Source organism: Psammomys obesus, unplaced genomic scaffold, assembly GCF_907164565.1.
Source record: "Psammomys obesus unplaced genomic scaffold, mPsaObe1.curated_primary_1811, whole genome shotgun sequence".
NCBI classification, from domain to species: Eukaryota; Metazoa; Chordata; class Mammalia; order Rodentia; family Muridae; genus Psammomys; species Psammomys obesus.
Genome location: NW_026587216.1, coordinates 5,767,577 through 5,794,711, shown reverse-complemented (window position 1 = coordinate 5,794,711; position 27,135 = coordinate 5,767,577). Strand labels below are relative to the sequence as shown.

At 39.5% G+C, this 27,135-nt stretch overlaps 1 protein-coding gene across 1 annotated transcript in view; it reads left to right on the top strand.

Annotated features, from left to right (window-relative positions):
* Itga1 (integrin subunit alpha 1) overlaps positions 1 to 27,135 on the top strand; it is a 153,636-nt gene that overhangs the window by 64,602 nt on the left and 61,899 nt on the right. The window contains exons 3-7 of the mRNA XM_055603387.1: positions 1,280 to 1,392; positions 4,264 to 4,352; positions 4,460 to 4,571; positions 5,350 to 5,477; positions 23,554 to 23,702. Coding sequence (XP_055459362.1) covers positions 1,280 to 1,392; positions 4,264 to 4,352; positions 4,460 to 4,571; positions 5,350 to 5,477; positions 23,554 to 23,702 — 591 coding nt within the window. The remainder of the gene's footprint in view (positions 1 to 1,279; positions 1,393 to 4,263; positions 4,353 to 4,459; positions 4,572 to 5,349; positions 5,478 to 23,553; positions 23,703 to 27,135) is intronic.

Here is a 27,135-nt window from a genome sequence, read left to right as displayed (position 1 = left end):
TGCATCTTTTTAATTCTCTAAATTATTTTTGTTAGTATAGAAAATAGTGATCTTTTCTATTCTGTTTATACATGTTTATCATTTAGCAGTCCTCAGACGGCTTCACTTTTTTCCTTTTCTCCTCTCCCTTCCTGCTGAGTCCATGTCTCCAAAACAAGCCCCTGCAGCTTTCAAGTCACGTGAGCATCTTTTAACTCTAAGTTCTGCAGATTAGACAAAGAATGACATTTGTCTTCCTCCCCACTTTGTTTTAACTCTCCTCCACCCCTACATGGTTTCCTCTCCACTTTCATGTCATATAGCTATGCATAAACATAGAGATAATTTAATTTAGCTTTACGTGCAAGAGAAAACCTAAAATGCTTATCTTTCCAAATCTGGCTTATTTTGGTTCACAATATGAATTTTTGATCCATTTTCCAGCAAATGGCACAATTTATTCTTTTCAGTTGAAGAAAACTTCATCATGTGTGTGTGTGTGTGTGTGTGTGTACGTGTGTATGTGTTCACTGTATATCTTTACTCCGTTTATCTGCTGATGAACATCAGAGCCATTACCATAGCTTGAAAATTGCAAATAGTGCAGCCATAAACAGGAAAGTGTAAGCATCTCCATCCCATGCTGGCTTAAAATCCTTCAAGTACATATCCCAGTGTGGTATAGCTGGATAAGATACTAACACACTTTTTATTTACTTTTTCATGTGTACTTTTTAATGTTTAAAATACGTATTTATAAAAATTTTATGTGTATGGGTGTTTTATTTGTGCGTTTGTCTGTATAGCATGTGTAAGTACTGGCCTTGAGGCCAGAAGAGGGCATCAGATACCCTGGAACTGGAGTTTTAGATGTTTGTGAGCCAATGTGTGGGTGCTGAAAATGAAGCCCAGGTCTTCTGCAAGAGCAGCAAGTTCTCTTAACCACTGAGCTATCTCTCCAGTCTCACCGTTTAGCTTTATGAGGGACCTTTACTGATGTGTAGTAGCTACAGTCAATGCAGTCTATGCAGATTTCATTTTCGCTCCACCCTTTCTAGCAGTTCTTGTTTGTTTACTTAATTATAGCCATCCTGACTGCTGAGATACAGCAACACTGACAATCTGGAACCTGAGGGCGATACTCTGTTTACTTTAGATGACATTAAATTACCGATGGAGTCAAGATCTAGTGAGGTCTATGGGAACAACTTTCTGCTGTCTTAGAATGCATCTTAAAAATAATTAAAACAAATGCCTTCTGATGTTTAAGATTGGTAATTGCTTTGTTTTCAATCTCCAGGGTGCTTATTGGCTCTCCTTTAGTTGGCCAACCCAAAGCAAGAACTGGCGATGTCTATAAGTGTCCCGTTGGGAGAGAGAGATCAATGCCTTGTGTGAAGCTGGATTTGCCAGGTGTGTAAAATCAAATTGTCCATCCTCACTCACGCCCATATTCTCACTGCAAACAACCTTCAACTGACCCGAGAAAATACTGAAAGTAATAAATGATCATTCTAAAGTTGATATCTGGAATTCACATAGAATGACATTGTGGCTTCCTTGGCCCTGAATTTATTTCAGTAACTCGTTGAGATATAGCCATAGACTTTGAATAGCTTATTCTATTTGTAACTTTGCCTTTCTGTTAGTCAGGATGCTGTGAAAACAAATGGCTTGCCAAACAGTCATATCTATCACATTTCTCACACAAATACAACTTAGTACCAAAGTCTATAAAGGAAACTGAGTGGGAGAAATTGCAGTAATCAAATTTATTAATAGTTTTTAAAATATGAGACACAGTTATATCAAAATAGATATGTTTTGATAGAAATATCACTTGGTAGTATGACTAGAAAATTGCTTCTAAAGTTAGGATTTAGAATTCTTTCAGTATTTGTACAATGTTAAAAATGATTAAATGATCTATATCCCTACAAGTTCACTGCAGATACTGCATTTTTCAACTCTCCTGTTTTCAATTTCTAATTTCTTTGTTCGTTATGACTATTTTCCCTTATATTCATGAACACAGCTATCATAGGGGTTTGAATACCCTTGCTTGATAATCACGGCCCCAAGGAGGTTTCAATATCTCTTTCTGTTTGGTACTTTTCCCTGACATTGGGGGATATATAGCTTCTTAGTTATTCATATTTTTGGAACACAACTGGATTTTTGATTATAAGCATAGACATTCTATTCTGTTTTGTTCCTTCAAATGTCTTCATTTCTTTAAATGTATATTAGCAGGCAATATGTTTGGCAGAGCACAATTTCCAGATTCTGATTTCTTTTTTCAGTTAGAAGTTGTTACAGTTCTACTTGGCTTTTTTTTTTTTAATTTCTACTAGGCTGTGTAGACTCTTCTGTTCACATTGCCTATTCAGGCTATCCAGAAACATAGACCGAATACATACACATGTAATTGTCCTTTCATGGCTCCTCTTCCAAAAACACTCCTCACTCCCTTTTGTAGATGCTGTCATCAACTCTACATTTCCATCCTCCTTTGCTTCAAGACAGTAAACCTAGAACATCTGTTTGAGTTTTATTACCTAATATGGTCTTTCTTTAAGGAGAAAAGAAAAATAAAACCAGAATAAAACACAAAACCAAGGCACCAAGTGCCAGACTCTTCTTACATATGGAGTCTCTGTAGCATCAGCCTGTTTGAGGCCACTTTCCAATGCTTTCATATGGTTGTTTTATTAGTCTTCCCCCTTCTTTTAAAGATTTATAGATGTTATTTACAAAATAATTCATTCGATAGGAACTAGCCCTCCACTTCTGAAAAATAGATTAGCTTTCAAACTAGCCCAGAGATTTAAACTACATCAAGAGCAGTAGGAAACATTTTCAATAGCTTCTAATTATTCAAGCAGTGCTGATCCTGGGCAAAGCTCATTTAAAGTTTCCAATCTAGGTCATTCAATACCAAGGTACATGGTAGCCCAGTGCAAGATGCTGTCATTTTTGGAGGTCCTTGGATTCATAATGCTTTCTCAGGGCTTTTTATTTATTTTTTGAATAGGTACTTTGTATATATGTTATGTTTTTCTAATTTTGTGTTTTTATGGATTTCTCTGTGTGTGATTATATGTGTCTCTGTGCCTACTTGTGTTTCTTGTGCTTTTTCTTGGGCTCTTCTTCCTCTGTTTGTTTTGTCCTATTTTGACTTATTTGGTTTTGTTTTATCTTATCTTACTTTATTTTATTATAATTCTTTAGATGCCTGTTTATTTTCTAATGAGAGAAAGAAGAGGTGTTGGTTTTCGATGAGAGGAGAGGCAGGGAGGATCTTGGCAAGGTGAATCCCCAAATCAGAATATATTGTATGAAAAAAAATTAATTTTTAATATAAAACATAGAAAGAAAGAGAGAGAGAGAGAAAGAGAGAAAGAAAGAAAAGAAAAAAGGAAGGAAGAAAAAATACTTTCAAAACAAGACAGACAAAATTCTTGAACAAAACCCAGTTCTCGCTCAGATCAGGAAGTAAGATGGGCCATCCAGGAACCTATTTCTGTGTTGGCTGTTCAGTCTGTAGGTGAGGATATGCACAGACATGAACAGGGCTAAGAGTTTTTCCTGAGCTTGAATTGCCACTTTAAAGTGCATTCCATTCTTAGCAGAATTTAAAAGTCTTCACTTTTCTTGACAAGTATTTTTTCTTCCTCCTAGCCACTTTTGTCAGGTTGGAATGCTGTGGGACCCAACATTCCTATTTGGAACATCTAATGGATGTCCCTTCACCATCTTCTCTTTACCCAAGCTTCCTAGACCCTTCTCTTATCTTGATCCAGCTCTCTTTTGCAGCTCTCACGATGTCCCTGTGATTTTTGAAAGTCAGTATAAAAAGATTTTTGTTTGGCTTTTTAGCTCTATAGGTATTCAGTTTTTCTTCCAGAAGTTAAATTTTGTCGTTGGTTTGTTTACAACAGTGAGCATAAATTATCTCCATACTGAACGCCGCATTTGTTTTAATTAGCAAAAAGCGTGTGAAAACCAGTCCCACATTCTCATTGCCCTGCTAGTTCTGCATTCTTTCAAATCCAGCCAAACTATTTGAAACAGTGATACAGACGAAGTCTCTGGGAAGTCAGCCAGCCCTTCAGCCTTAACTTGTTCATTATATTTCCCAGTACTGGGAAGTCTGTTTAGTTGACCCAGAACAAGAATGTGCTATGAGATGAGCAAAGCACATAGAATGCTTTAATGATAAGACACTTAATTTTACATTATGAAACATATTTTCACACTAATGAATTTTTTTCTATTTTGTAGTTAACACATCAATTCCCAATGTCACAGAAATAAAAGAAAATATGACATTTGGATCAACTTTAGTCACCAACCCAAATGGAGGATTTCTGGTGAGAAAGAAGAGAGTAATGTATTTCATAAAATTGGAATGTAGTCATTTATGTCTTTGAAACCTGTTATATAATGTCCTGTCTTCATTTGTTTTTATTTTTTAAAGGCATGTGGGCCCTTGTATGCCTATAGATGTGGGCATTTGCATTATACAACAGGAATATGTTCCAATGTCAGCCCTACATTTCAAGTTGTGAACTCCTTTGCTCCTGTGCAAGGTACACACTTTATGCAATATTTGTGCATGTTTGAAAGCATAAGCAATAAGAGAGATACATGTATACACAACAGCATACCAAAAAAGGCTTCTCTAATTTGTCATCTGCCAGCATTACCAACTTAGGCAAACGTTTGCTTTGCCAGTATATAACCAAACTTTGCTCCTATTTTTGGAACTGATATTAGTGTAAATAACCTTGAGAATTATGTTTAAATTTCATATCTAATGCTATCATGCTGGTTGTATTTAAAGAGTCAGTCTCTTTGTGGAGAACTTCATTTGAGACATACAGAATGAAAACCCCATCAAACCCACGATGAGAAAATAACATATATATCATTAATAAAAATAAAGTTGGTGGCAAACCCCTTTAAACCCAGCACTTGGGAGACAGAGGCAGGTAGATCTCTGAGTTCAAGGCCAGCCTGATCAACAGAGTGAGATCCAGGACAGCTAGGACTGCACAGCAAGGGAGAGAGGGAGAGAGGAGAGAGGGAAAGAGGGAAGAAAAGAGGAAGGGAAGGACAGAGGAAAGAAAGGAGGGAGAGAGAAAGAGGAGAGAGAGATGGGTTTTTGTGGCACAAATTCCAAACTGATTATAACCAAATACAGTATTTCTTACTTAAGGTTAATTTTTTCTAAAATACTATAAAAACAATGGACGCACTCAGTAGGGCCATCAGTGTAGCTTTGAAGATGGGTTTGTTTAGGGAAAGTGCATCACCAACCCCTCAGAAGGTAGATTTCAGTTCACACACTGTGTCCATGCGTTGCAGAATGCAGCACTCAGCTGGACATTGTCATCGTCCTGGATGGCTCCAACAGCATCTACCCCTGGGAAAGTGTCACCGCTTTTCTAAATGATCTTCTTAAGAGGATGGATATTGGCCCTAAGCAGACACAGGTACGTGATTCTGCATTTCTCATGACTGTTTTCTAAAGCCTAAAATCCACAGTTGTGTACCGGGGCAAGTGTTTGAGTAGCTCGCTTAAACTAGATGTGTGCTGCTTTTATTTATTTATGAGTTAACCAGAAAACAGTGATCTTGGCTGGGTGTGCTGGCATATGCTTTTATTTAATCATAGCACTTGGGAGGTAGAGGCTGGTTTATCTCTGTGAGTTCAAGATCATCGTGGTCCTCATTGCCAGTTCCAGGACAGCCAGAGCTACACAGTAGACACAGTTTTGTTTTGTTTTTTAAGTGATCTTATTTTTTTAAAAAAGACAAAAATGTTCAGGTTTTTAACAAAACAAGATATTCTGAAAATAAACTAAGAAAAACAAAATTAAAGAAGAACGAAATTTATCCCCATTTTTACTTATGATGAAAGATCATATTTTAGACCTGAAAAACGTGAAAGCTCTACTTAACGTGCAGCTGATTTCCTGTGGATCTCTGTAAACTGACAGTTTGGTCCTCAGCTATGAAATAGTCACCTTTGGTGAGATCACAGCAGCATTTCAGAGTTTGAAGAAATAAAATGAAATCTCAGAGGATTACCACATTCTCACGAAGTGCCCGCCGGATCTTGCTTCTATAGACTAGTCACGTTCTCCCTCTAAATACGAGGAAATATGCCTGGTTCTAGCCACAGGAAGCTAAACAATTGCTGTTTTCTGGGGTATGGTTACTAAACTCAATGCCTTTATTACCCATAAAGGGAGCAAACTGTTCACACAACTTTTCCACTTCAGATACTGAGTTTGTAATAAATTAACTTAGTGTTTATTAACTATATCCATTCAGATATCTTAAAATACATAGCAGGTGTGATAGATAACAGGCAAATGGTCAGGGTAAGCTCAGGGCTTAGAAGCCTGAACTCAGTGCCAGGTTCAGAGTATAAATGTTGTGACACAGGTGGGTAGTTCTAGGAGAGCAGAGGACACCTCAAGACTTGGTTCTTATGCTGTTACTATTTTTCCCTTACTTTCCTGAGATAGCTTTGGGAGAAATTTCAGAGGCACCGAAAAAAGCTCTTATGACTCTAAAGTTTGTCACATCTATGTTAAAATTAGGCCATAGTTTACACATGAGTACAAACAAAAACATCTCTGAGGCTTAATCTCATTTATGTTTCTAACATATATTATATGGTATACATATAATTAACCAAAGAGATTGTAGTAGAGTATTTCAAATCACAAGCTAAACTTTATAAGTGAACTATTATTTTGTCATGTTCCAAGGTTGAAAATTTTTTATAGCGACCTGCCAGAGAGATAAGATGATAAATATCCCACTGGAACATCTTGAAATCAGTTAAAGAAAATGGACCGTTATCTACCACAAAATGTACATTTTCATAAATGCAGCTTTTAGCATGTAAGTGATCTCAACTCTGTGACTAGGAGAGGATATTGTACCTGCTCAAGGAACACTCAAGAATTTTGACTTCTTCTTTCTTTTAATATATATATATTAAATATATATATTTATATAAATTATATTATGAATATATATACTAGTATATATCTGTTTTTTCCATATGAACCCTGCCTTGTTTTCCTTTCTAGAGAACCCCATCTTTTCTTTTCTTTCCTCATTCCCTCCCACCTGTTCTTTCTCACCTTAGTCGATGAAATTTCATACAGTGGAAAAAAAATAAAAGAAACTTGTCAGACTCTTGAAAGTGACTGAGCCTCATCGTCAATGTATGAGAGGCTTAGTGATTGTTTGAAGTCACTGGGCAAATTATCACAGATCAAAATAGGCAGCTGTCAAAATGCAATTCGAAGATTTTGTTCTCTGTGATCTTCAGTTCTAGGAATGTTTCTGAGCAGGTCCCATGTAGAGTCTATGTACTTTCTCGCTGACTCTTCTTTCCTTTCTATGCCCCTTGGGCCAGGGTCACTCTGGGCTTCATGGTGTCCTATTCCCTCTACCATCACAGCTGATGGAAAAGTGTTTGCTCACAGTTTCTCCCTCGCTCTCCACTTGCACTGTGATGTGCTTTCTCTCTCCCTTCTATTTTGTCCATCCGCTTTTCTTTCCAAGTCTCATAACCTTTTCAGAGATTATAATTTTTTCTAACATTGCATAGGCATCTGAGTATTTCATTTTATCTTTAAATCCAATGGTCTGTTTTGCTATAAAAATGTTTGTTGGTGTTTGGGAAAGCCAGTGGATCTGTCTTAGAACAGTCATTACTGCCTCCATGAAAAGTGGTGCCAACAATTTGGGTTTGGAGAAAGATGGCACATTCAATAAAATCCATCATAATTCTTAAGGTTTTCACTGTTAGAACTGCAATCAGTTTGTCTTAGCATTCCCAGAGGAAATATTCTGCTTGTACATCAGAGGAAACCCAGCTTGCCAGGGTGGGCTTCATGGAGTTCTGAGTCTTTCTTAGAGGAACAATGCCGCTATTTAGAGACATGGAGGGCAACTCTGGAGGGCCAGATGCTACAAGTTAACAGAGCAAAGGAACTCACTGTGAAGTCAAACTCAGTTTCATTCCACAGATGTTTCTACAGCATTATACCCAGGGTCCTTTGTAGTGTCCTCTCGCTATGTTTCCTAAAGAGAGAAGCTGAGCAGGGTATGGTAGTGTGTGCCTGTAAGCCCAATACACAGGAGGCGGAGAGAAAAGACTCACAGAGGCCAACCCGGGATACAAAGCAAGTTCCTGGGTAACCTGGACTACACACTGAGAATCTGTCTCAAAGAAGTAATTTCATTTACCAGAATAAAATGGAGACACTGGCTATAGTTCTGAATTTTCCCATCACATGTTGCTGGCGCCAGGCATGGTGAAGCTTAGTCACCATCACTCCTTTCTTTATTCAGGATCATTGCTGAATACCAGCTGTGTGGCAGCTCAGTGCGAGGACCTGGGTCATGGTGGGAACTAAGAGGTGTGACTGCTGCTTCGGTGGGACTTCTCTCTGATGCGCTTTCCCCTCGTGTTCCTTCAGTTCCACCTTGTGGAACCCCTGCCTCAGTATGCCTGAGATGCTTGGACTCTATCTAGGACTTTCAGGATCAGAATCTCTGAAAGTGTTGTGGGAACACTGAACCTGAACCTTATATGATTCTTAAATATATTAAAGTTAGAAATCCTGGTTTAATGTTCTATGGTTATACTGCTATCATGTGTAAATATTTGCCACTTACTCTGGATTATGGTTAAGAACAAAGGCCAGTTTGTCTTACCCTCATCAGTTCACAATTCGGTGAAATAATGAACTTTAGTGAACATTTGATGGATGAATGTATATATGCTAGTTTTTTTTTTTATCTTCTGATGGTGGTTATCATATGAGATTTTTTACAGGCAGCTTTTTTAATGTTCTCCTAAGCATATTAATTTCATCTCAGTTGTTTATCCTGATTTAAGACTTATCAATGACCAGCTTCATAAATACTTTTCTAAAGTAAAGGGTTTTTGAAAGGCACATTAAGCCATTAAGCATGGCATGTTAAACTCTTAAAAGTTTGACTTCCCTTCAATGGATTCAGAAAATAGTTCATTCATATAAACCTTGGAAAACATTTCCTCTTCAAAGATAGGAACCGAAAGCATGCTAATATTTCATGAGATCTCAAGCAAATCTTTTCAAACACAGAAAATCTGTCTTGACAAGCATTTATTTTCTGACTCATTATGAATGTAATTTAAAGAGATTTGATTTTGAAGTTGCTTTGCTTTTGTTGTGATTAAAGCATTCGATTTTGCCTGACTTACAGAATTAACTTCTGAATTTTCCTGCTGTTTTCTTATCCTTTATACCTCCATTCATGGGAGGAACAAAAATAAAATAGATTGTATGAGAGATTTTACAGAAGTTGGAAATCTATGCAGCTAAGAGCAAGCAACTAAGAATTCTTGGACATCTTATATTTATCAAATGTTAAGAATGCATTAAGAATGGGATTAAGGGGTTGTGATTGTGGCCTAGAGAGTGAAGTACTTGCTGCTCAGGAGTGATGCTCAACTTCAGATCCACACCACCTGTGCAAAAACTGGAGACATCAGTACATCCCCTAGTACTGACTAGTCAATTCACCAGCCATCCTAGTCAATTTGATGTGCTCCCATGTTGAAATAGAAATCCTGTCTTAAAAGATGAGACAGAGAGCAATCTAGGAATATACTTGATGTCACCTTCTGCCCTTCATATGTGCGTGCACATGCATGACCACCCTCCATCTCATGTGCACACAACTGCATAAGTTTATACAGACTCTGCATGTACACACCTTAAATTAAATAAACTGATATGAGAGGAATGGAGTTTATGGAATCTGAAGATTTCTCTGTACAGATTCACCTGAGCCTTGCAGTGACCTTGACATGTGACATCTTGACATCCCACTAAGTCCTACAGTGATTATGGTGTGTTTATAGAATTGGAACCAATCCCTGATGTATCTGTAGAGTCAGGAATCATATTTAGTGACTGCCAGTCAAGTCACAGCAGAGGTGGCTATACTGGGATCTGCCTTTCTTCAATGACTTATTAGAGTGAAGAATGTGTGTGTTTCCCATGGCTCAATGTTGGTCACTCGTCAAGATCCAGCACGAGGTCACCTTAGGTACTCTCTAAGAAGCTTCTGGAAGTGCACAAATGCATCTACTGAGAAAAGCCTGAAGTATCTGCAATCACTAGGAATGAAGGTCATGAAATGCAGTCAGCTCAGTGGGAAGACATAGTGAGACATAAAGGGAATTCTCCAAGGGACTCACAAAAATGCAGTAGGCAGTTCTGAGAACCCAGCTCACTCGGGGATAACAGCAATAGAGTAGGAATTTGTGTCTGGAAGGGTCAGAAATTGTGGTTAACAACCTAAGTGAAAGAAGTGGAAAGACATGGTAAAGGAAGAGCATACCACATTCCTTTCTCAACCTAGGCTTCTTACCTGCTCTAGTACAGGCAAGAGAAAAGGTGAACTATGAGTTAACTTCGGTGTTTTGTCTGGGTTTTTTTATTAAATTTTTTTACATTAATTACATTTTATTCACTTTGTATCCCAGATGTAACCCCCTCCCTCATTCCCTCCCAAACCTACCCTCCATCCCTCATCTCCTCCCATTCCCCTCCTCAAGTCCACTGATAAGGGAGGTCCTCTTCCCCTTCCATCTGACCCTAGCTTATCAGGTCTCATCAGGACTGGCTGCAATGTCCTTCTCTGTGGCCTGACAAGGCTGCTCCTCCCTTGGGTGGGGGATGGTGGTCAAAGAGCCAGCCACTGAGTTCATGTCAGAGACAGTCCCTCTCACCCTTACTAGGAACCCACTCAGATACTGAGCTGCCATGGGCTACATCTGAGCAGGGGTTCTAGGTTATCTCCATGCATGGACCTTGGTTGGAGTATCAGTCTCAGAAAAGACCCCTGTGCCCAGATATTTTGGTTCTGTTGTTCTCCTTGTGGAGTTCCTGTCCTCTCCAGGTCTTACTAACTCCCCCTTCTTTGTCTCGGTTTTAATTGAGATAGAACCAAGTAAAATAATTGCTACTAGTTTTGCTTCCCCTTTGAACCTGCAAATACAGAGATTTAATGCAAAATCTAAGTTAAAATATAGTACCTTAAAAGTCATCTTAAAATTAAGAATTAGAAAAGCCCTGAGATATCTCTGTTCATCCAGGGACAAGAAAAGCACTTTACCCCAAATAAGTTCTAAAGGGACAATAAACCATAGAAAGGAAGGCTGCATGGTGTTTATGCCTCTTGAGGTTTGTTTTCTATGGTGACTACAATAGCATTTAGCTCAATAAAGAGATTAGTGATACCTTTTTTCTGCAGTGACAGATTTCAAACAATGAAAGAGTCTCAAGACAGTAAACATTTTTCAAAATCACTCTTATTCCTTAAAGGACAAGGAGAAACAGAGAAAAGAAAGAAGACCAACAAAAAATGCTTATGTGAATATTGTCAAGTGACAATTTGTATACAATTACGATTCAAAAATGATGGAAACATCACTTAATTTGGTTACAATTTACTCCATGATTCTGTGTGGCTCCATTAAGACTTTGCAAGCACAGTCAAGGGATTTTTGCCAACGAATCTTTTACCTAGGGCAGAGTAAAGGCTATAAAATTGCTTTTTCAAAAACCACCCATAAAAACAAACCTGAAATACTTGGAGCTTGCCATAAAAGATATGACATTATAAACATTATGGAGGTCTTATTGATCCTCGATACCTAAGCATAACATTGTTTTGAATAATAAATGGGAAGGATGTAAATACGTCAAATATAAGTGCCTTACTCTAAATAAAACCAGTAAATTGTGAAGCTTGATATAAAAGTGAAATATACTAATGGAACAATGTCTGGATTGTTCCCATCAAGAAGGCAGCATGGTACTAAAGTAGGCAAAATGAAAGAGAGATATTAATTAAATTTTAGGGATATTATTTATCTTTATTTTTACCGCACATTCATGGCCATTTTCCTGGAAGCCTTACATGTGGCACCTGATTCATCGGTTTTATGAAATGAAGCCCGGGTGAGTTCTGTAGCCATTGCTGTGGCAATCAGTAGAGTTTGAGAGTGTGGTATCCAGCACCCTGGCTTGTCTCCTGGTCTCCATTCTTCCCCATCTCTTTCCAACATATACCTGAGCCATCTCGTCAAAGAAAGATTCAGATCATTTCCTTACATAAAAGTCTACTTGCTTTGTCCTTTCAATAATGTACAAGCTCTCCAGGGCGCTTAAAGGCAGCTGAGCACCTGGCCACAGTCATTCCTGGTACATGGGCACATCCTGCCTCCCCCAGTGAAGCGCGCTTCACTCACTCTCCAGAGGCTCCTCCTTCCTGCCCTGCCTTGTATATGGTGCTCCAGACTCTAACACTCCCTCTGTCTGCAATGTCCTGCCCCAGCCCAGCCCTTTATGCTAGATGGACTTCTTAGATACCTTCAGAGGTCACTCTTGTGTAATTTCCTGAGATGATCTCACCAGAAGACACCCCCCACCCCGTTCCTGTTTCATGGTGTTCTCGTGCACTCACCCATTGTCCTCATTCCTCTGTAGCATTTCTATTTGTTTTATGGGTCTGTGTCTCCTGGCTGTCTGAGAATTCTTTAATGACACAACTGTGGCTTTGTTCTTTTATTTCTGTGATACCGTTTAGAGTTTTACATATATAAAAGCAGGTCACTTGTGTTTTGCTTTTGTTTGGTTTCCTTCTTTTAAATTAAATTTTAATTTTTTACAATAACTACATTTTATTGACTTTGAATCCCAGCTGTAGCCCCCTCCCTTACTCCCTCCTAATCCCCCTCCTCCCAGTCTCCTCCCATGTCCTTCTCCAAGTGCACTGATAGGAGAAGTCCTCCTCCCCTTCCATCTGACCCTAGCTTATCAGGTCTCATCAGGACTGGCTGCAATGTCCTCCTCTGTGGCCTGCCAAGGCTATTCCTCCCTCAGGGGAGGGGGAGGTCAAAGAGCCAGCCACTGAGTTCATGTCAGAGACAATCCTTCTTCCCCTTACTAGGGTACCCACTTGGATAATTTATTTTCTGAGTAATATTCCATTGTGTAAATGTACCACAATTTCTGAATCCATTCCTCAGTTGAGGGACATCTGGATTGTTTCCAGGTTCTGGTTATTACGAATAAAGGTGCTACAAACATGGCTGAACAAATGTCCTTATTGTGTACTTGAGCATATTTTGGATATATGCCTAGGATTGGTATAGCTGGATATTGAGGAAGCACTATTCCTAATTGTCTGCGATAGCGCCAGATTGATTTCCAAAGTGGTTGAACAAGTTTACATTCCCACCAGCAGTGGAGGAGGGGTCCCCTTTCTCCACAACCTCTCCAACATGTTATCACTTGAGTTTTTGATCTTAGCCATTCTGATGGGTGTAAGGTGAAATCTCAGGGTCATTTTGATTTGCATCTCCTTGATGGGTAAGGATGTTGAGCATTTCTTTAAGTCTTTTTCTGCCATTCTATATTCCTCTACAGAGAATTCTCTGTTTAGCTCCCTGCTACAGGGAATTTTAATTGGATTACTTGATTTGTTGTTTTTTAACTTCTTTAGTTCTTTATATATTCTGGATATTAGCGCTCTGTCAGATGTTGGGTTGTTGAAGATCCTTTCCCAGTCTGTAGGCCATCGTTTTGTTCTGACAACAGTGTCTTCAGAAGCCCTCCTGTATACAAAAAAAAAGAACACCAACAGCACAGGCTCGAAGATCAACAATCAATAAATGGAACTTCATGAAATTTTTTTGTTTTTTAATTAAAATCTTGGTAGTTTCTCCCATAGTAAAAAGCAAACAAATAAAAACAAAAACATTATATGTAGTATCTTCTTTATTTCTGATTTATGAATTGAGACTGAATCTGGAGCTAGAAGACACTTGTATGAGATACCCTGGTGGGCTTACAGTGTTTGAGTCTTGCTTAGCAGGCATTCCTTCACTCATCTGGTCCTGTTTGTCATGACTGTGATTTGTCCCATGGACTTTGCCCCTTGACCACAAACATAGTACTTGATGACATCATTCTGGTCTACAGTTTCTGGCCTGAACTGACTTCATTGCGGTCTCCTTCGTCAAACAACAAGCTAGTTAAAGATGTCCCTTTTCTAATATCTCTGTCTTTATCAGTCAACTAATGTTTCTAAGGCCTAATTTTCTTAGAAAATAAGTACCTGTCTTCGAATCAGTCTTATTCATGTCCTCGTCCATAGTGACAAAAGCTTAATCCTGGCTTTAGCAAGCAGTTCCTGAAAGGTTTGTGCTGACAGGTAGCTCCAGCCATAGCCTTTGTCAACATTGCATCTGTGCCTGACTTAATTCAGCAAGACACAAGTCACAGGAGAGAAGTATCACTTGATAAAAGAATGTACACACTGGTCAGCCAACAAAGCTTCACCTCCTGTTCAAGCAGTTGTGCATCTCACTGAAGCGTGGAAAACCTTATACATAGGACCTTTATTATTATTATTACAGCTATTCACTTTGTATCCCAGCTGTAGCTCCCTCTCTTGTTCCCTCCCAAGCCCACCCTCCCTCCCTCATCTTCTTCAATGCCCCTCCCTCAGTTCACTGATAGGGGAGGTCCTCCTCCCCTTCCATCTGACTCTAGCTTATCAGGTCTCATCAGGACTGGCTCCTCTGTGGCCAGGCAAGGCTGCTCCCCCCTCAGGGGGAGGCGATCAAAGAGCCAGCCACTGAGTTCATGTCAGAGACAGTCCCTGTTCTCCTTACTAGGGAACCAACTTGGATACTGAGCTGCTATGGGCTACATCTGTGCAGGGGTTCTAGGTTATCTCCATGAATGGTCTTTGGTTGGAGTATCAGTCTCAGAAAATACCTTGTGCCCAGATTTTTTGGTTCTGTTGCTCTCCTTGTGGAACTCCTGTCTTGTCTTCTCCAGGTCTTTTGATCTCCCCTCTTCTTTCCTAAGATTCCCTGCACTCTGCCCAAAGTTTGGCTATGAGTCTCAGCTTCTGTTTCGATACCCTGCAGAATAGAGTCTTTAAAAGGCCCTCTGTGGTACATAGGACTTAAAAAAAAAAAGAAAAGAAAATGAAAGAAAGAAAGAGAAGAGAAAAGAAAAGAAAAGAAAAGAAAAGAAAAGAAAAGAAAAGAAGAGAAAAGAAAAGAAAAGAAAAGAAAAGAAAAGAAAAGAAAAGAAAAAATCCTGGCCAGGCACAGTGGCACATGCCTGTAATCCCAGCACTTGGGAGGCAGCAGCAGGCAGATCTCTGTGAATTTGACTCCAACCTGATCTGTAGAAAGTGAGCCCAGAACATCCAAGGCTACACAGAAAAACCTTGTCTTGAAAAACCAAAAATTAAAGAAAGAAACAAGCAAAGGAAGGAAGAGAAAATCCTGTTAAATTTTATTGTCTAGGCATTCTTAATAAGCAGTTTTAAATGTTTTTCTTTCCTCAATTTCCTTATTTTGGAAACAACGAACCTTATATGAGACTGTATTTCATGACAGAATAATCAGAATCACTCTTCTTTCTGTTGCTTTAATGGTGCCCTTTCATTCACTTGTCTCTTCACCTCTATCTCCAAAAGGAATGAAACCATTTGGACAGCTCATTGGTTATAAGTCAATAGGTATTTCTGAAGCATCTAGCTGATCAAATATTACATTAGGTGTCATGAGCACTAAAGAAAAAACAATTTTAAAGTGTGTGTCTGCTCTAAAGCAAATAAGCAAAACAAACTCTCAACTTAGCAATAAGAAAAAGCGTTTGTCAAGCTGCATGTTTAAAGCTGCCACACACATTGAACAAGGTGAGAATGTTGATGTTAAAAAGCAGAAAACTATTGTTATATAGCAATGTTTTCCAGATTGTGCTTTATAGCCTATTAAGTGCATCCTTCATGACATTATTCCAGTAAGTAAAAATTAAAATACATTATCACATCTTTCGTCCAATCTGTGATTAACCACAAACATTTTCATATCAAAACAACCTGCCTGTGCATCTGAGGAGCACGACTGAGCACAGAATTGAGAGAAAAGTCTCTCCTCTCTCTCTCGCTCACTTTCCTTCTCTCAATCTTTTTCTTGTAGCAAAGTGCCTGTTCAAGGAAGCCTTTCATTTTTTTTATAATTTAAACTTTTTGTATGCATAAAAGAGAGAAGCGGAGACAGCGGGATCCTGTTGTAAAGACACATATTTAACTTTGTACTTTGTGTTTTCCAAGTTTATTTTTGACCATGGAAATTATTTTAAATCTTACCTATTGACATAAACTGAGGTTCGAGAGCATCTTGTTGAAAAATGTAAGAGGATGTTAACTTTGAGGGATCTACCTGAGAAAGGGCTGTTCATTTTTTATTTTAGTATTATAGCCATGGCTTTAGACTGTTTTGTTGTTTTGTTTTACGTGCTTGTTTGTTTCAAGTTTTTTTTTATCTTTTTTAATTAATTAATCTACTTTTATTGATTACAGTTTATTCACTTTGTATTCCAACTATAGCCCCTCCCTCATGTCCTCCCAAGCCTACCCTCCTGCCCTCATCTCCTCCCATGCCCCTCCCCCAGTCTACTGATAGGAGAAGTCCTCCTCCCCTTCCATCTGACCCTAGCCTATCAGATTTCATCAAGAGTGGCTGCATTGTCTTCTTCTGTGGCCTGGTAATGCTCTTCCCTCATTAGGGGGAGGTGATCAAAGAACCAGCCACTAGTTTATGTCAGAGAGAGTCCCTGTTCCCATTACTATGGAACCCACTTGGACACTGAGCTGCCATGGGCTACATCTGTGCAGGAGTTCTAGGTTATCTCTATGCATGGTCCTTGTTTGGAGTATCAGTCTCAGAAAAGACCCTTTGCTCAGATTTTTTGGTTCTGTTGCTCTCTTTCTAGAGCTCCTGTCCTCTCCAGGTCTTTCTGTCTGCTCCTCTTTCATAAGATTCCCAAAGTTTGGTTATGAGTCTCAGCATCTGCTTTGATACTTGCTGGGTAGAGTCTTTCAGAGGCTTTCTGTGGAAGGCTCCTGTCCATTTCCTTGTTTTCTCCCACTTCCAATGTCCATCCTGTTTGCCCCTCTAAGTGAAGTTGTTTTTTTTTTTTTTCTTGTTGTTGTGTGTTTGTTTGGTTTTGAGGACAGTGGGTAACATAGGTCAGTCTGGCCTTGAACGCAACATATAGCTGAGAGTGAACTTGAACTACTTCTTGCTTCTTGCGCCACTTGAGTGTTGAGATTACAGCTCTGAACTGCCATCAAGCTTCTGTCTTAGGCTGTCATTTCATATCGAGGCCTTTTTTGTGTGTGCTTAATCAAGAGGGCCAGACATATCTCCCCAGTGTTAACCCTGCCGCTGCCGCTTCCAATTATCTCTGAGGAAGGCTATCCCTGTGACTGTTTATCAGCCCTCTGTCATTCCTGAGTCCATTGTTATTGCATTCATCTACTCTTGACCCACCCCCCAAGACCTGTTTCTACTGCTTGGCTCATTTTCTATCTTTAATTTGCATATTTACTTACTAAATGTGCATTTTCATATATATCTTGCTTACATTTGTTTCATCTGTCCTAAATTAGAAGCTAGTCTTGATCTTAAATTATCTGTATTGGCTCTCCCCAGCACTCAGCACAGCAGTGTGTGTGTGTGTGTGTGTGTGTGTGTGTGTGTGTGTGTGTTTATTTGACTCATGACAAAAATAAACAAGTGGTCCCCTTTCAGTGAAGACCCACAATAGTCTTTATCCTGTCTAGTTTCTAAGGAAATATACATCTAGCCTCATCCGCCAATTAACACTAAAGGTCACCCCAAGATCTGAGTTTCTCCGGTCTTCCCTTCTCATTTCTCACACTCTGTGTATCACTCTTTCTCTGCTTTTTGTTATTTCTTTGTTATCTCAGTTTCCCAGTTGCTTCTGTGCACCGTTACAGTCATCTATTAGGAATGTATGCAGGTCAACTGAGAGCAAAACAAAGTGGCAGGAAGGGATAAAGGAACATGAGAAGCTGTTACAGAGTCCATGCACTTCATCCTGCCAGCCCTTGGGAATTTCAATACACTTGTGAAGATAAGACATGCACACAGCACAGCTGAGAAGAATGCAGTGTAGACACGTTTGCCCCCGAGTTCTCAGAAGGGGAAGGTCAATAGTAGTGTGACAAGCTACGTTGACAAGTAAGTGAGAGATAGTTTGCAAAGAAGGTAGAGTTGAATCTTATAGAGTAAATGGAGGGACAAAGGGGGAAGGAAGAGAGACAGAGAGACAGGGAGAGATGGAGAGGTATAGAAACAGAGAGTGGCTGTATATATGGTATTAATTCTGAAGAGGACTGAAGATGGCATTAATAAAGAAAGCCAAACTACTACTACTGATAGTCAGGATAGAAAAAGTTGATTTTATTTATTTATTTTAATTTTTTCCCTTTTGTTTTTTTCTTTTTCTTTTTTAATCTTTTATTATTATTTTTTTATTAATTACACTTTATTCATTTTGTATCCCCCCATAAGCCCCTCCCTCCTCCCCTCCCGATCCCACCCTCCCTCCCCTTTCTGCATGCATGCCACTCCCCAAGTCCACTGATAGGGGAGGTTCTCCTCTTCTTTCTGATCTTAGTCTATCAGTTCTCATCAGAAGTGGCTGCATTGTCCTCTACTGTGGCCTGGTAAGGCTGCTCCCCCCTAAGGGGGGAGTGATCAATGAGCAGGCCAATCAGATTATGTCAGAGGCAGTCCCTCTTCCCATTACTATGTAACCCACTTGGACACTGAACTGCCATGGGCTACACCTGTGCAGGGGTTCCAGGTCATCTCCACGAATAGTCCTTGGTTGGAGTATGAGTCTCTGGGAAGTTCCCTGTTCTCAAATTATCTTGTTCTGTTGCTCTGCTTGTGGAGTTCCCGTTCCCTCCAGCTCTTACTATTTCCCACTTCTTACATAAAATTCCATTCACTCTGCCCATCAGTTGGCCATCAGGCTCAGCATCTGCTTTAACAGTCTATACTGCAGAAGCTTTCAGAGGCCCTCTGTGGCAGGTTTCAAGGTTGTTTCCTGTTTTCTTCTGGCTTTCAGAGGCCCTCTGTAGCGGGTTCCGAAGTTGTTTCCTATTTTCATTTTCTTCTGATGTCCATCCTCTTTACCTTTCAGGATGGGGATTGAACATTTTAGTTAGGGTCCTCTCTTTTGCTTAGTTTGTTTAGATGTACAGCTTTTAGTGGGTTTATTCTATATTGTATGTTTATATGAGTGAGTATATACCGTGAGTGTCTTTTTGCTTCTGGGTCAACTCACTCAGGATGATCCTTTCCAGGTCCCACCATTTACCTGCAAATTTCATGATTTCCTTATTTTTCATTGCTGAGTAATACTCCATTGTATAGATGTACCACAGTTTCTGCATCCATTCTTCAGTTGAGGGGCATCTGGGTTGTTTCCAGCTTCTGGCTATTACAAATAAAGCTGCTACAAACATGGTTGAACAAATGTCCTTTTTGTGTACTTGCGCCTCTTTTGGGTATATGCCTAGGAGTGGTATGGCTGGATCTTGAGGAAGCGCTATTCCTAGTTGTCTGAGAAAGCGCCAGATTGATTTCCAGAGTGGTTGTACCAGTTTACATTCCCACCAGCAGTGGAGAAGGGTTCCCCTTTCTCCACAACCTCTCCAGCATGTGTTGTCCCTTGAGATTTTCATCTTGGCCATTCTGATGGGTGTAAGGTGAAATCTCAGGGTTGTTTTGATTTGCATTTCCCTAATGGCTAATGCACAGGCTCTAAGAGCAACAATCAATAAATGGGACCTCATGAAATTGAAAAGCTTCTGTAAAGCAAAGGACACCGTCATCAAAACAAAGCGACTGCCTACAGATTGGGAAAGAATCATCACCAACCCTCTATCTGACAGAGGACTCATATCCAATATATATAAAGAACTAAACAAGCTGAAAAGCAACAAACCAAGTAATCCACTTAAAAAATGGGGAACAGAGCTAAAGAGAGAATTCTCTGCAGAGGAATATCGAATGGCAGAGAAGCACTTACAGAAATGCTCAACCCTTTTGTTTTTTTCAAGACAGGGTTTCTCTGTATAGCCTTGGCTGTCCTGGAACTCACTCTGTAGACCAGGCTAGTGTTGAATCCATAGAGATCCACCCGTCTCTGCCACGGAGTGCTGGAATAAAGGGAGTGCCTTTATTCCACTGCCACTGACTGGTTAACTTTTTTTTCTTAAAGGAACCTGGTATTTCAATGAGTGACATTTGCTAGTTTGTAGCAATGGAGAACAATTGGAGGTATTGATGGGGAATTGATTTGATGGCTGCAATGTCTCACTTAACATCTCAGTGGTACTATACAGCAGGACATGAGAGTGGGCAAGCTGAGGACAATCGCTGTTGTGACTGAGGGTCAAGGCCATGATGTCCGGCCTGGGCTTAGGTAGGAGTGAAGGAGTATAGACAATGCCCCAGGTCTAGTTCCCAAGGATAGATCGTTGGGGGTGGGGTCACATGGTATTGATTATTATAGAAGCACTTCCAGCAGAAAGCAAGGAAGGAGGGAAAGCAGAACAGAAGAGTGAAGTCCAGGCCTCAGCCTCACCAGAAAGGGACATACATCTTGAGTCCAGGCACCAGTCAGCTGTTCTCTGCCAAAGAGAGGGTAATGGACTAGGAGAAAAAAGTTCCTGTAGGTTCTTGCTCTTTAAACTTTCAAAGCAAAATGGTTTAAGACCTTAAAGACAGCTTCAAACAGCCTCAGGTAGGGCAGTTAGAAGTCAGGCACACAGAAAAGGTAAGGAAACTTACTACTCTAAGTTCATTTGTATTTAAACATTTACAAAGAATAAACTTTCAGAAGTGATACATGTTAGAAGATAAATGATACATGTTAGGTATATGATTATTATAGATATATGGATATATGATAGATAAATAGATAGATGATAGATATAGATAGATGACTTATGGATGATAGATGAATGATAGATAGATAAATATATATATGATAGATAGATAGATAGATAGATAGATAGATAGATAGATAGATAGATAGACAGATAATAGATAAACAGGTAATAGATAGACTGATAGATTGGTAGATAGATAGAGAGAGATAGATAATAGATAGATATAAATAGATAAACAGGTAATAGATAGACAGATAGATTGGTAGATTGCTGTGATAAAACACTGCAACCAAGGCAATTTATAGAAGGAAGTGTTTATTTGGCTTGAGATTCCAGGGGAATAAGAGCCCAAATATGACAGCAAGCAGCAACTTGCAACTGGAGCAGAAACTGAACCACAAGTGTGAAGCAGAGAGAATGAACCAGGGTCTTTCACACTCAAAGCCCACCCCAGTGACACATTTCTTCCAGCAAGACCACAACCCCTAAATTCTCCCCCAAAGAGTCCCTCCAATTGGGGACTAAGTATTCAAACATCTTAGCCTATGGGAGACATTCTCATTCAAAGCACCACACCAGGATTTTGAGTTTCGAGTTTTTAATGTGAGGGTAATTTGTTCAGATAATCCAACATTCACAGCAGATTTTTCTGAGACATGTAAGCTGTGTTGTAAAAGTAAAGCCCCAACACTTACTGGAATCCAGCAGCTTTGAATGGTTGGCATGATTTCTGCCCCTTTCATGTGAACTCTTTGCTAAGCACAGTTGAGATAAATACTTTATCCTGGGAGAGTTGACAACTCTTGACAAAAATCTGACTGAAATCAATAAATGGGAACAAAGTACATCCATTCACAGCAAGTTGTGGGACTGTTGGGTGGGGCCGAAGTGTGAGGACCCTTTGGGGAGTCATAGACACAACTTTAGAGGGAGACCAACACACAAGCCAAGGCACTCTTGTGTAGAAACATCCAGCACTGCAGAACCACACATGGAGAAGATAGTTGGCCATTAGCTAGAGTGGGAAGTTAGCCAGGTGACATAGGGAAGGTGAAAGGAGGTTAGATGAGCGAGATCTTTTGCAAGTAAATGATTACAGTAGTTGTACCATGGATTCTGGCTTTACTATATTAGAATGCTAAAGATATTGGCAGTTGCGAGGTCTTGATGTGGTGAAGTGAATGATAACTTAGCTGGAATAGACAAATGAACTGGTGTTCATGGCCAGAGGGGAGAACATTTGGAACTGAAACAGAAGCTATTGGTCTTGCAGATGCTAGGCTCAAAGGTAGGTCCCTGAGAAGAAGTGTCATTCATGAGGGAGTCTCAAAGTTTAGGAAACCAAGGGTGTGAAAGGAAAGGATACACAGCACTGTTTAAGAATGACAGGAGTGAGAGTGAAATTTTTCATATTTTCAAACTCCTGTTTCATTAACTAAAAATGTGAAAATTAAAGTGAAACAAACTCATTGAGATGTCTTAAATTCATGAGCAATTGGCTTCTGTAGAAGTGCTTATGAAACTTGGTACTTAGGATTAGGCATGATGAATATCTTAGTAGAAAACACATTTTATTTTCATTGCATATTTATAATGGCAAAAGTACAAAATATTTATGGTTTCCTCTTCATGAGGAATATCTGTATATTGACAGTACAATATCTGTACTGTCATTAGATAAAATAATTTTAAACCTAAAAATGGGTAATAAAAACATCTATCACATTTAACTGTAAGTCAAGGAAATAACCTGAATTGGAGCCATGGGTTTGGCCTCATCATTTTTAATACTTCATTCTATAGGGAATAAACTGCCAATAAATAACCCATGATCTTTGGATATATAGTAAAGGAATTGGATGAAAATGCAGTCATGGATAAACCAGGTTTTCCTAGACTAGAATAAGCAGAATTCATGTTCATTCAGCTTATAATATACACCTCATCTCACCATTACATAGATACCCCAATTCTTTTTTTTTATCCTCATAATTGACAAAACTGTAAGGGAGAATTAATATATTCTAATTTTTTTTCAAAATATTATCAGTTTATTTGTTTGCCTATTTACACTGGTGTAGCTCGGTGCCTCCATTCAATTCTAAAAGCTACCAGCACATGGTAACTAAAGAATGGGGGAATTCTAGGAGGGGAATGGCTTTGACATTCTGAGATATTTCATCTGCTTCACTGTGGAGCATGCGTTTGATTTTTGTTGTAGCCTTTGCTTTTCCTTTCCTGGCTGTGATTGAACCCTGGGCCTGGTACATATGGAAGAAGTCCTTCACCACTGAACTATTTCCCAGCCAGGAAATAGTTTCTAAGACTCTGTTAACTCCTTTATTAAATGTGATAATTTGTTATAACATGAATCAGTCATACAAGAAAATAAAACAAAAGAATGTTAAAAGGTAGCAGAGTGTGTGCTCTCTGAACCAACTGGAATCATTCCATGAAAATCTTTGACTACATAGAAAGTAACAGGGGTTGTACTGTTCTTCTTTGGACTGTTCTCATTCGCAGATTGGCCGTGATTGTTGCTCCCAGGGTAGAAGGCTTTATGTGGTGATCAATTCTGATGCTTAACTGAAAAGGCAAAAAGATATTCTACTGGCCCTATGTGTTTAAACCCAAGGAAAATGAGCAAATGCATGACTCAACAGCGACTTGGTGTTTCAGGTTGGAATTGTACAGTACGGAGAAAATGTAACCCATGAGTTCAACCTCAATGACTATTCATCGACAGAAGAAGTTCTTGTTGCAGCCAACAAAATAGGCCGGAGACGCGGTCTGCAGACGATGACAGCCCTTGGAATAGACACAGCCAGGTATGGGTTAAAACTCACATTGCTTCGACTTCCGGCATTCCCAGAAGACAGTGCCACAGCAGACTTCCGATCCTCTGGCTCTTAAAATCTCTCTGTCTCCGATTCTGTTAATGACTCCTGAGCCTTAGGTGCAGAGTTGTTTTGTAGATGTCACACACACACACACGTGTGTGTGCATGTAAGAACAATTAACAAAAAAAGAGCTCATGCCCATCCATGAGAGTAAGGAAGGGTTACACGGGAGGACTTAGAGGGAGGGATGGGAAAGAAGAAATGAAATTACCTTAAAATCTCAAAAATAAGTGAAAAACAACTGGTAAAAGTAAAATAAGAGTAATAGTAAAATAAGAAGTAAAAGTAAAAAGCAATACAAAAAGTGATGCGTTGCAACAGCTAGGTATATTTGCCTTTTGGAATGTGACTTATTCTTTATAAGCTAGTGACATTTTTTGGGACAGGGTGTTTTTCCTTGTGTATAACTCATCTAGTAGGAGAGGCTGGCTGGCCAGGGAGAAGGGATCCTTCCTCTGCTCCTTAGCACTGGGATTACAAATTTATGCCACCACCCAGCCCAGCTTTCCTTTTAAAATGGGTTCAGAGAGTGAGCTTGGTCCTCTGTGTATAAGGCAGCACTTTGATGACTGCTCTCTTCCCCTGGCTCCCATATACATTTTGTTTTGCTTTTGAGATAGGGTTTCTCTGTGTAGCCGCGGCTGTCCTGGAACTTACTCTGTAAACCAGGCTGGCCTCGAACTCAGAGACATGCCTGTCTTTGCCTCCCAAATGTTGGGATTAAAGGCATGTGACACTACTGCCTGGGTCATATAAGGATTTTTAAGAAGCCAAATTAAATATTGCCTTCTTTAAAAATATTTTTTAAAGGAAATGTTTCCATCATCTGTGGTGCTTTGCTCACTTCCTTCCTTTACTAAATTTTCTCAGCCTTCCATTTTATTGCTCTATGGTTACATTTGTTTTATGAGAACCTACAGACTCTTTTTTTAACAAGTGCAGAACATTGTATTTCCTGTATTCTCCAGGCTTACTCAGTTCTTATCTCCAGATCTTCCTTCTGTCCTTGTTATCAAACCCAGCACACTTCTGAGCAAACCCTAACTCACAAGAAGGGCTTTGACTCATATTAACAATCTTTCTGTTAAGTAGCTTCATCCTCTGGACTCTTAGCTGATTTTGGAAATGTAATTTACCATGGTCACACTCCATCTGACTGTGAGAGTTGATGCCAGAAGGAAGGTAATGACAGTCATTAATGCCAGAAAAGCACATGGTTTGAATTTTATGGGAACACACACACACACACACATACACACACACACACACACACACACACACACACACACTCCACAGACAGTTGGAGCAATTGTGCATTTTTCTGCTTATAGGATTGCAGATTTGCAAGCACAGGAATCACATATGTGTAGGTATTCTGAAAGTGCTTTTAATAATGAACTGTATGTGAACACACATTCAAAGTAAGTAAGAGCATGCTTTGAAAGCTCTGCTCTGAGTCTCCCCAGAGACTCGTACTCCAACCAAGTACCATGCATGGAGATAACCTAGAACCCCTGCACAGATGTAGCCCATGGCAGTTTAGTGTCCAAGTGGGTTACATAGTAATGGGAAGAGGGACTGCCTCCAACATAATCTGATTGGCCTGCTCTTTGATCGCCTCCCCCTGATGGGGGAGCAGCCTTACCAGGCAACAGAAGATGACAATGCAGCCACTCCTGATGAGATCTGATAGACTAAGATCAGAAGGAAGGAGAGGAGGACCACCCCTATCAGTGGACTTGGGGAGGGGCATGCGTGAAGAAGGCGGAGGGAGAGTGGGACTGGGAGGGGAGGAGAGAGGGGCTTATGGGGGGATACAAAGTGAATAAATGTAATTAATAAAAATAAAAAATTAAAAAATTTAAAAAAATTCTAGAGCCCCCTCCCCCCAAAAAAAGAAAGCTCTAAGCCTGTAAAGAGTTGCACATTTTCCAAAGAATGAATATTTATCTTGGTAACTAATGGAAGAATCATTGTAGCTGCTCTCACTCCTGTAGAAATGCCACTTGAAATACCATGGCCTTATATGGAATTTGCCCAAGTTATTCACATGATCTATCTGAGTTTGAGGTTGTGTGAAGAGTCTATAATGATACTGTAGCATTGTTTGTCTCACACATTAATTTTTCACATGTAAGCTCAGTTTTGATTGTGTTTTATTCCTCTTAGGAGGAGCCAGTTATAAAAAAAATATTTTGAATGTTTTGGAGTCTGTTTATCTCCATTTTCAGTGAATTCATTCACTTCAGTTCATAATTGTTTTGGATGTTCCCTTCTTTTTCATTCCTGTAAGAAGGGTTGCATTTAATTACTCATAAATCCTGAGTTCTCCTGTCCCAAAGTAAGTGGCCTTCCTGGGATACTTAAAAATTTAAAGGCCCATGGAGGATGATGCTTCATTTTAAGAAAGGACATTAGATGCTGGTGTTTCAGACAAGCTAACTCCTTAAGGGACATACTTGAGCTGAAAAGGGTGGACTCTACATTCTGTCCCTGGCTGCTCTTCTGTTATATAAAGTCAGCTCTGGTTTCAGAGGAACCAGAATCTCTCTTAGAAAGAACGTCCAATCATTTCCTTCAGCTGATATTCATTAACTTCAGCTAGGACCTTGATCTTTCAGAGATTTAGAAAGTCTGGGTTATCCACTAAGGAATTAGAATTGCAAAATGGCAATTCTCATATGATATTCCTGTTCAAACTTCTTTTAAAACTTAGCCTTTTCCGGTCAGCAGTGGTGCATGCTTTTAATCCCAGCACCCTGAAGGTGGGGCAGGTGGATCTCTATGAGTTCCAGGATAGCCAGGTCTACATAGAAAAATCCTGTCTCAAAAAAAAAAAAAAAAAAAAAAAAAAAAAAAAAAAAAAAAAAAAAAAACAAAAAAAAAAAAAAAAAAAAAAAAAAAAAAAAAAAAAAAAAAAAAAAACAGCCTTTGGCATCTGTCCCCATCTTTGTTTAAGCATTTTTTTTAAAAATCAGAAAATGTATTTGTGCTGCAGGCACATGCTAAAGAAAAGTTATTCATATAGATCTTAAATATGGGGAACATTGCAAGTGGGTATTTGCATTTCAGTGACATTTGGTGCAGATTTTAATACAAGGACAAGTAGAGATTTAATGAAGGACAGAGTGGGTTGGTCGTTTGATGAGAACTTACTTAGAGAAATCATGTAAGTGACGTGACCTGGTTCTTGCTTAAGGTAAGTGAATAATAGAAAACCGTTCCTCCTTCTTCCGTCCCGCAGTCCAGGCTTCGCTTCTGACAGTGGACCTGAGGACTGTTCCCCACACTGACACCAGTCACACGTTCTTAACGTGTCCAATGTAGGAAACGCTCCAGGGTTCTGTATGGGCGCCTATGG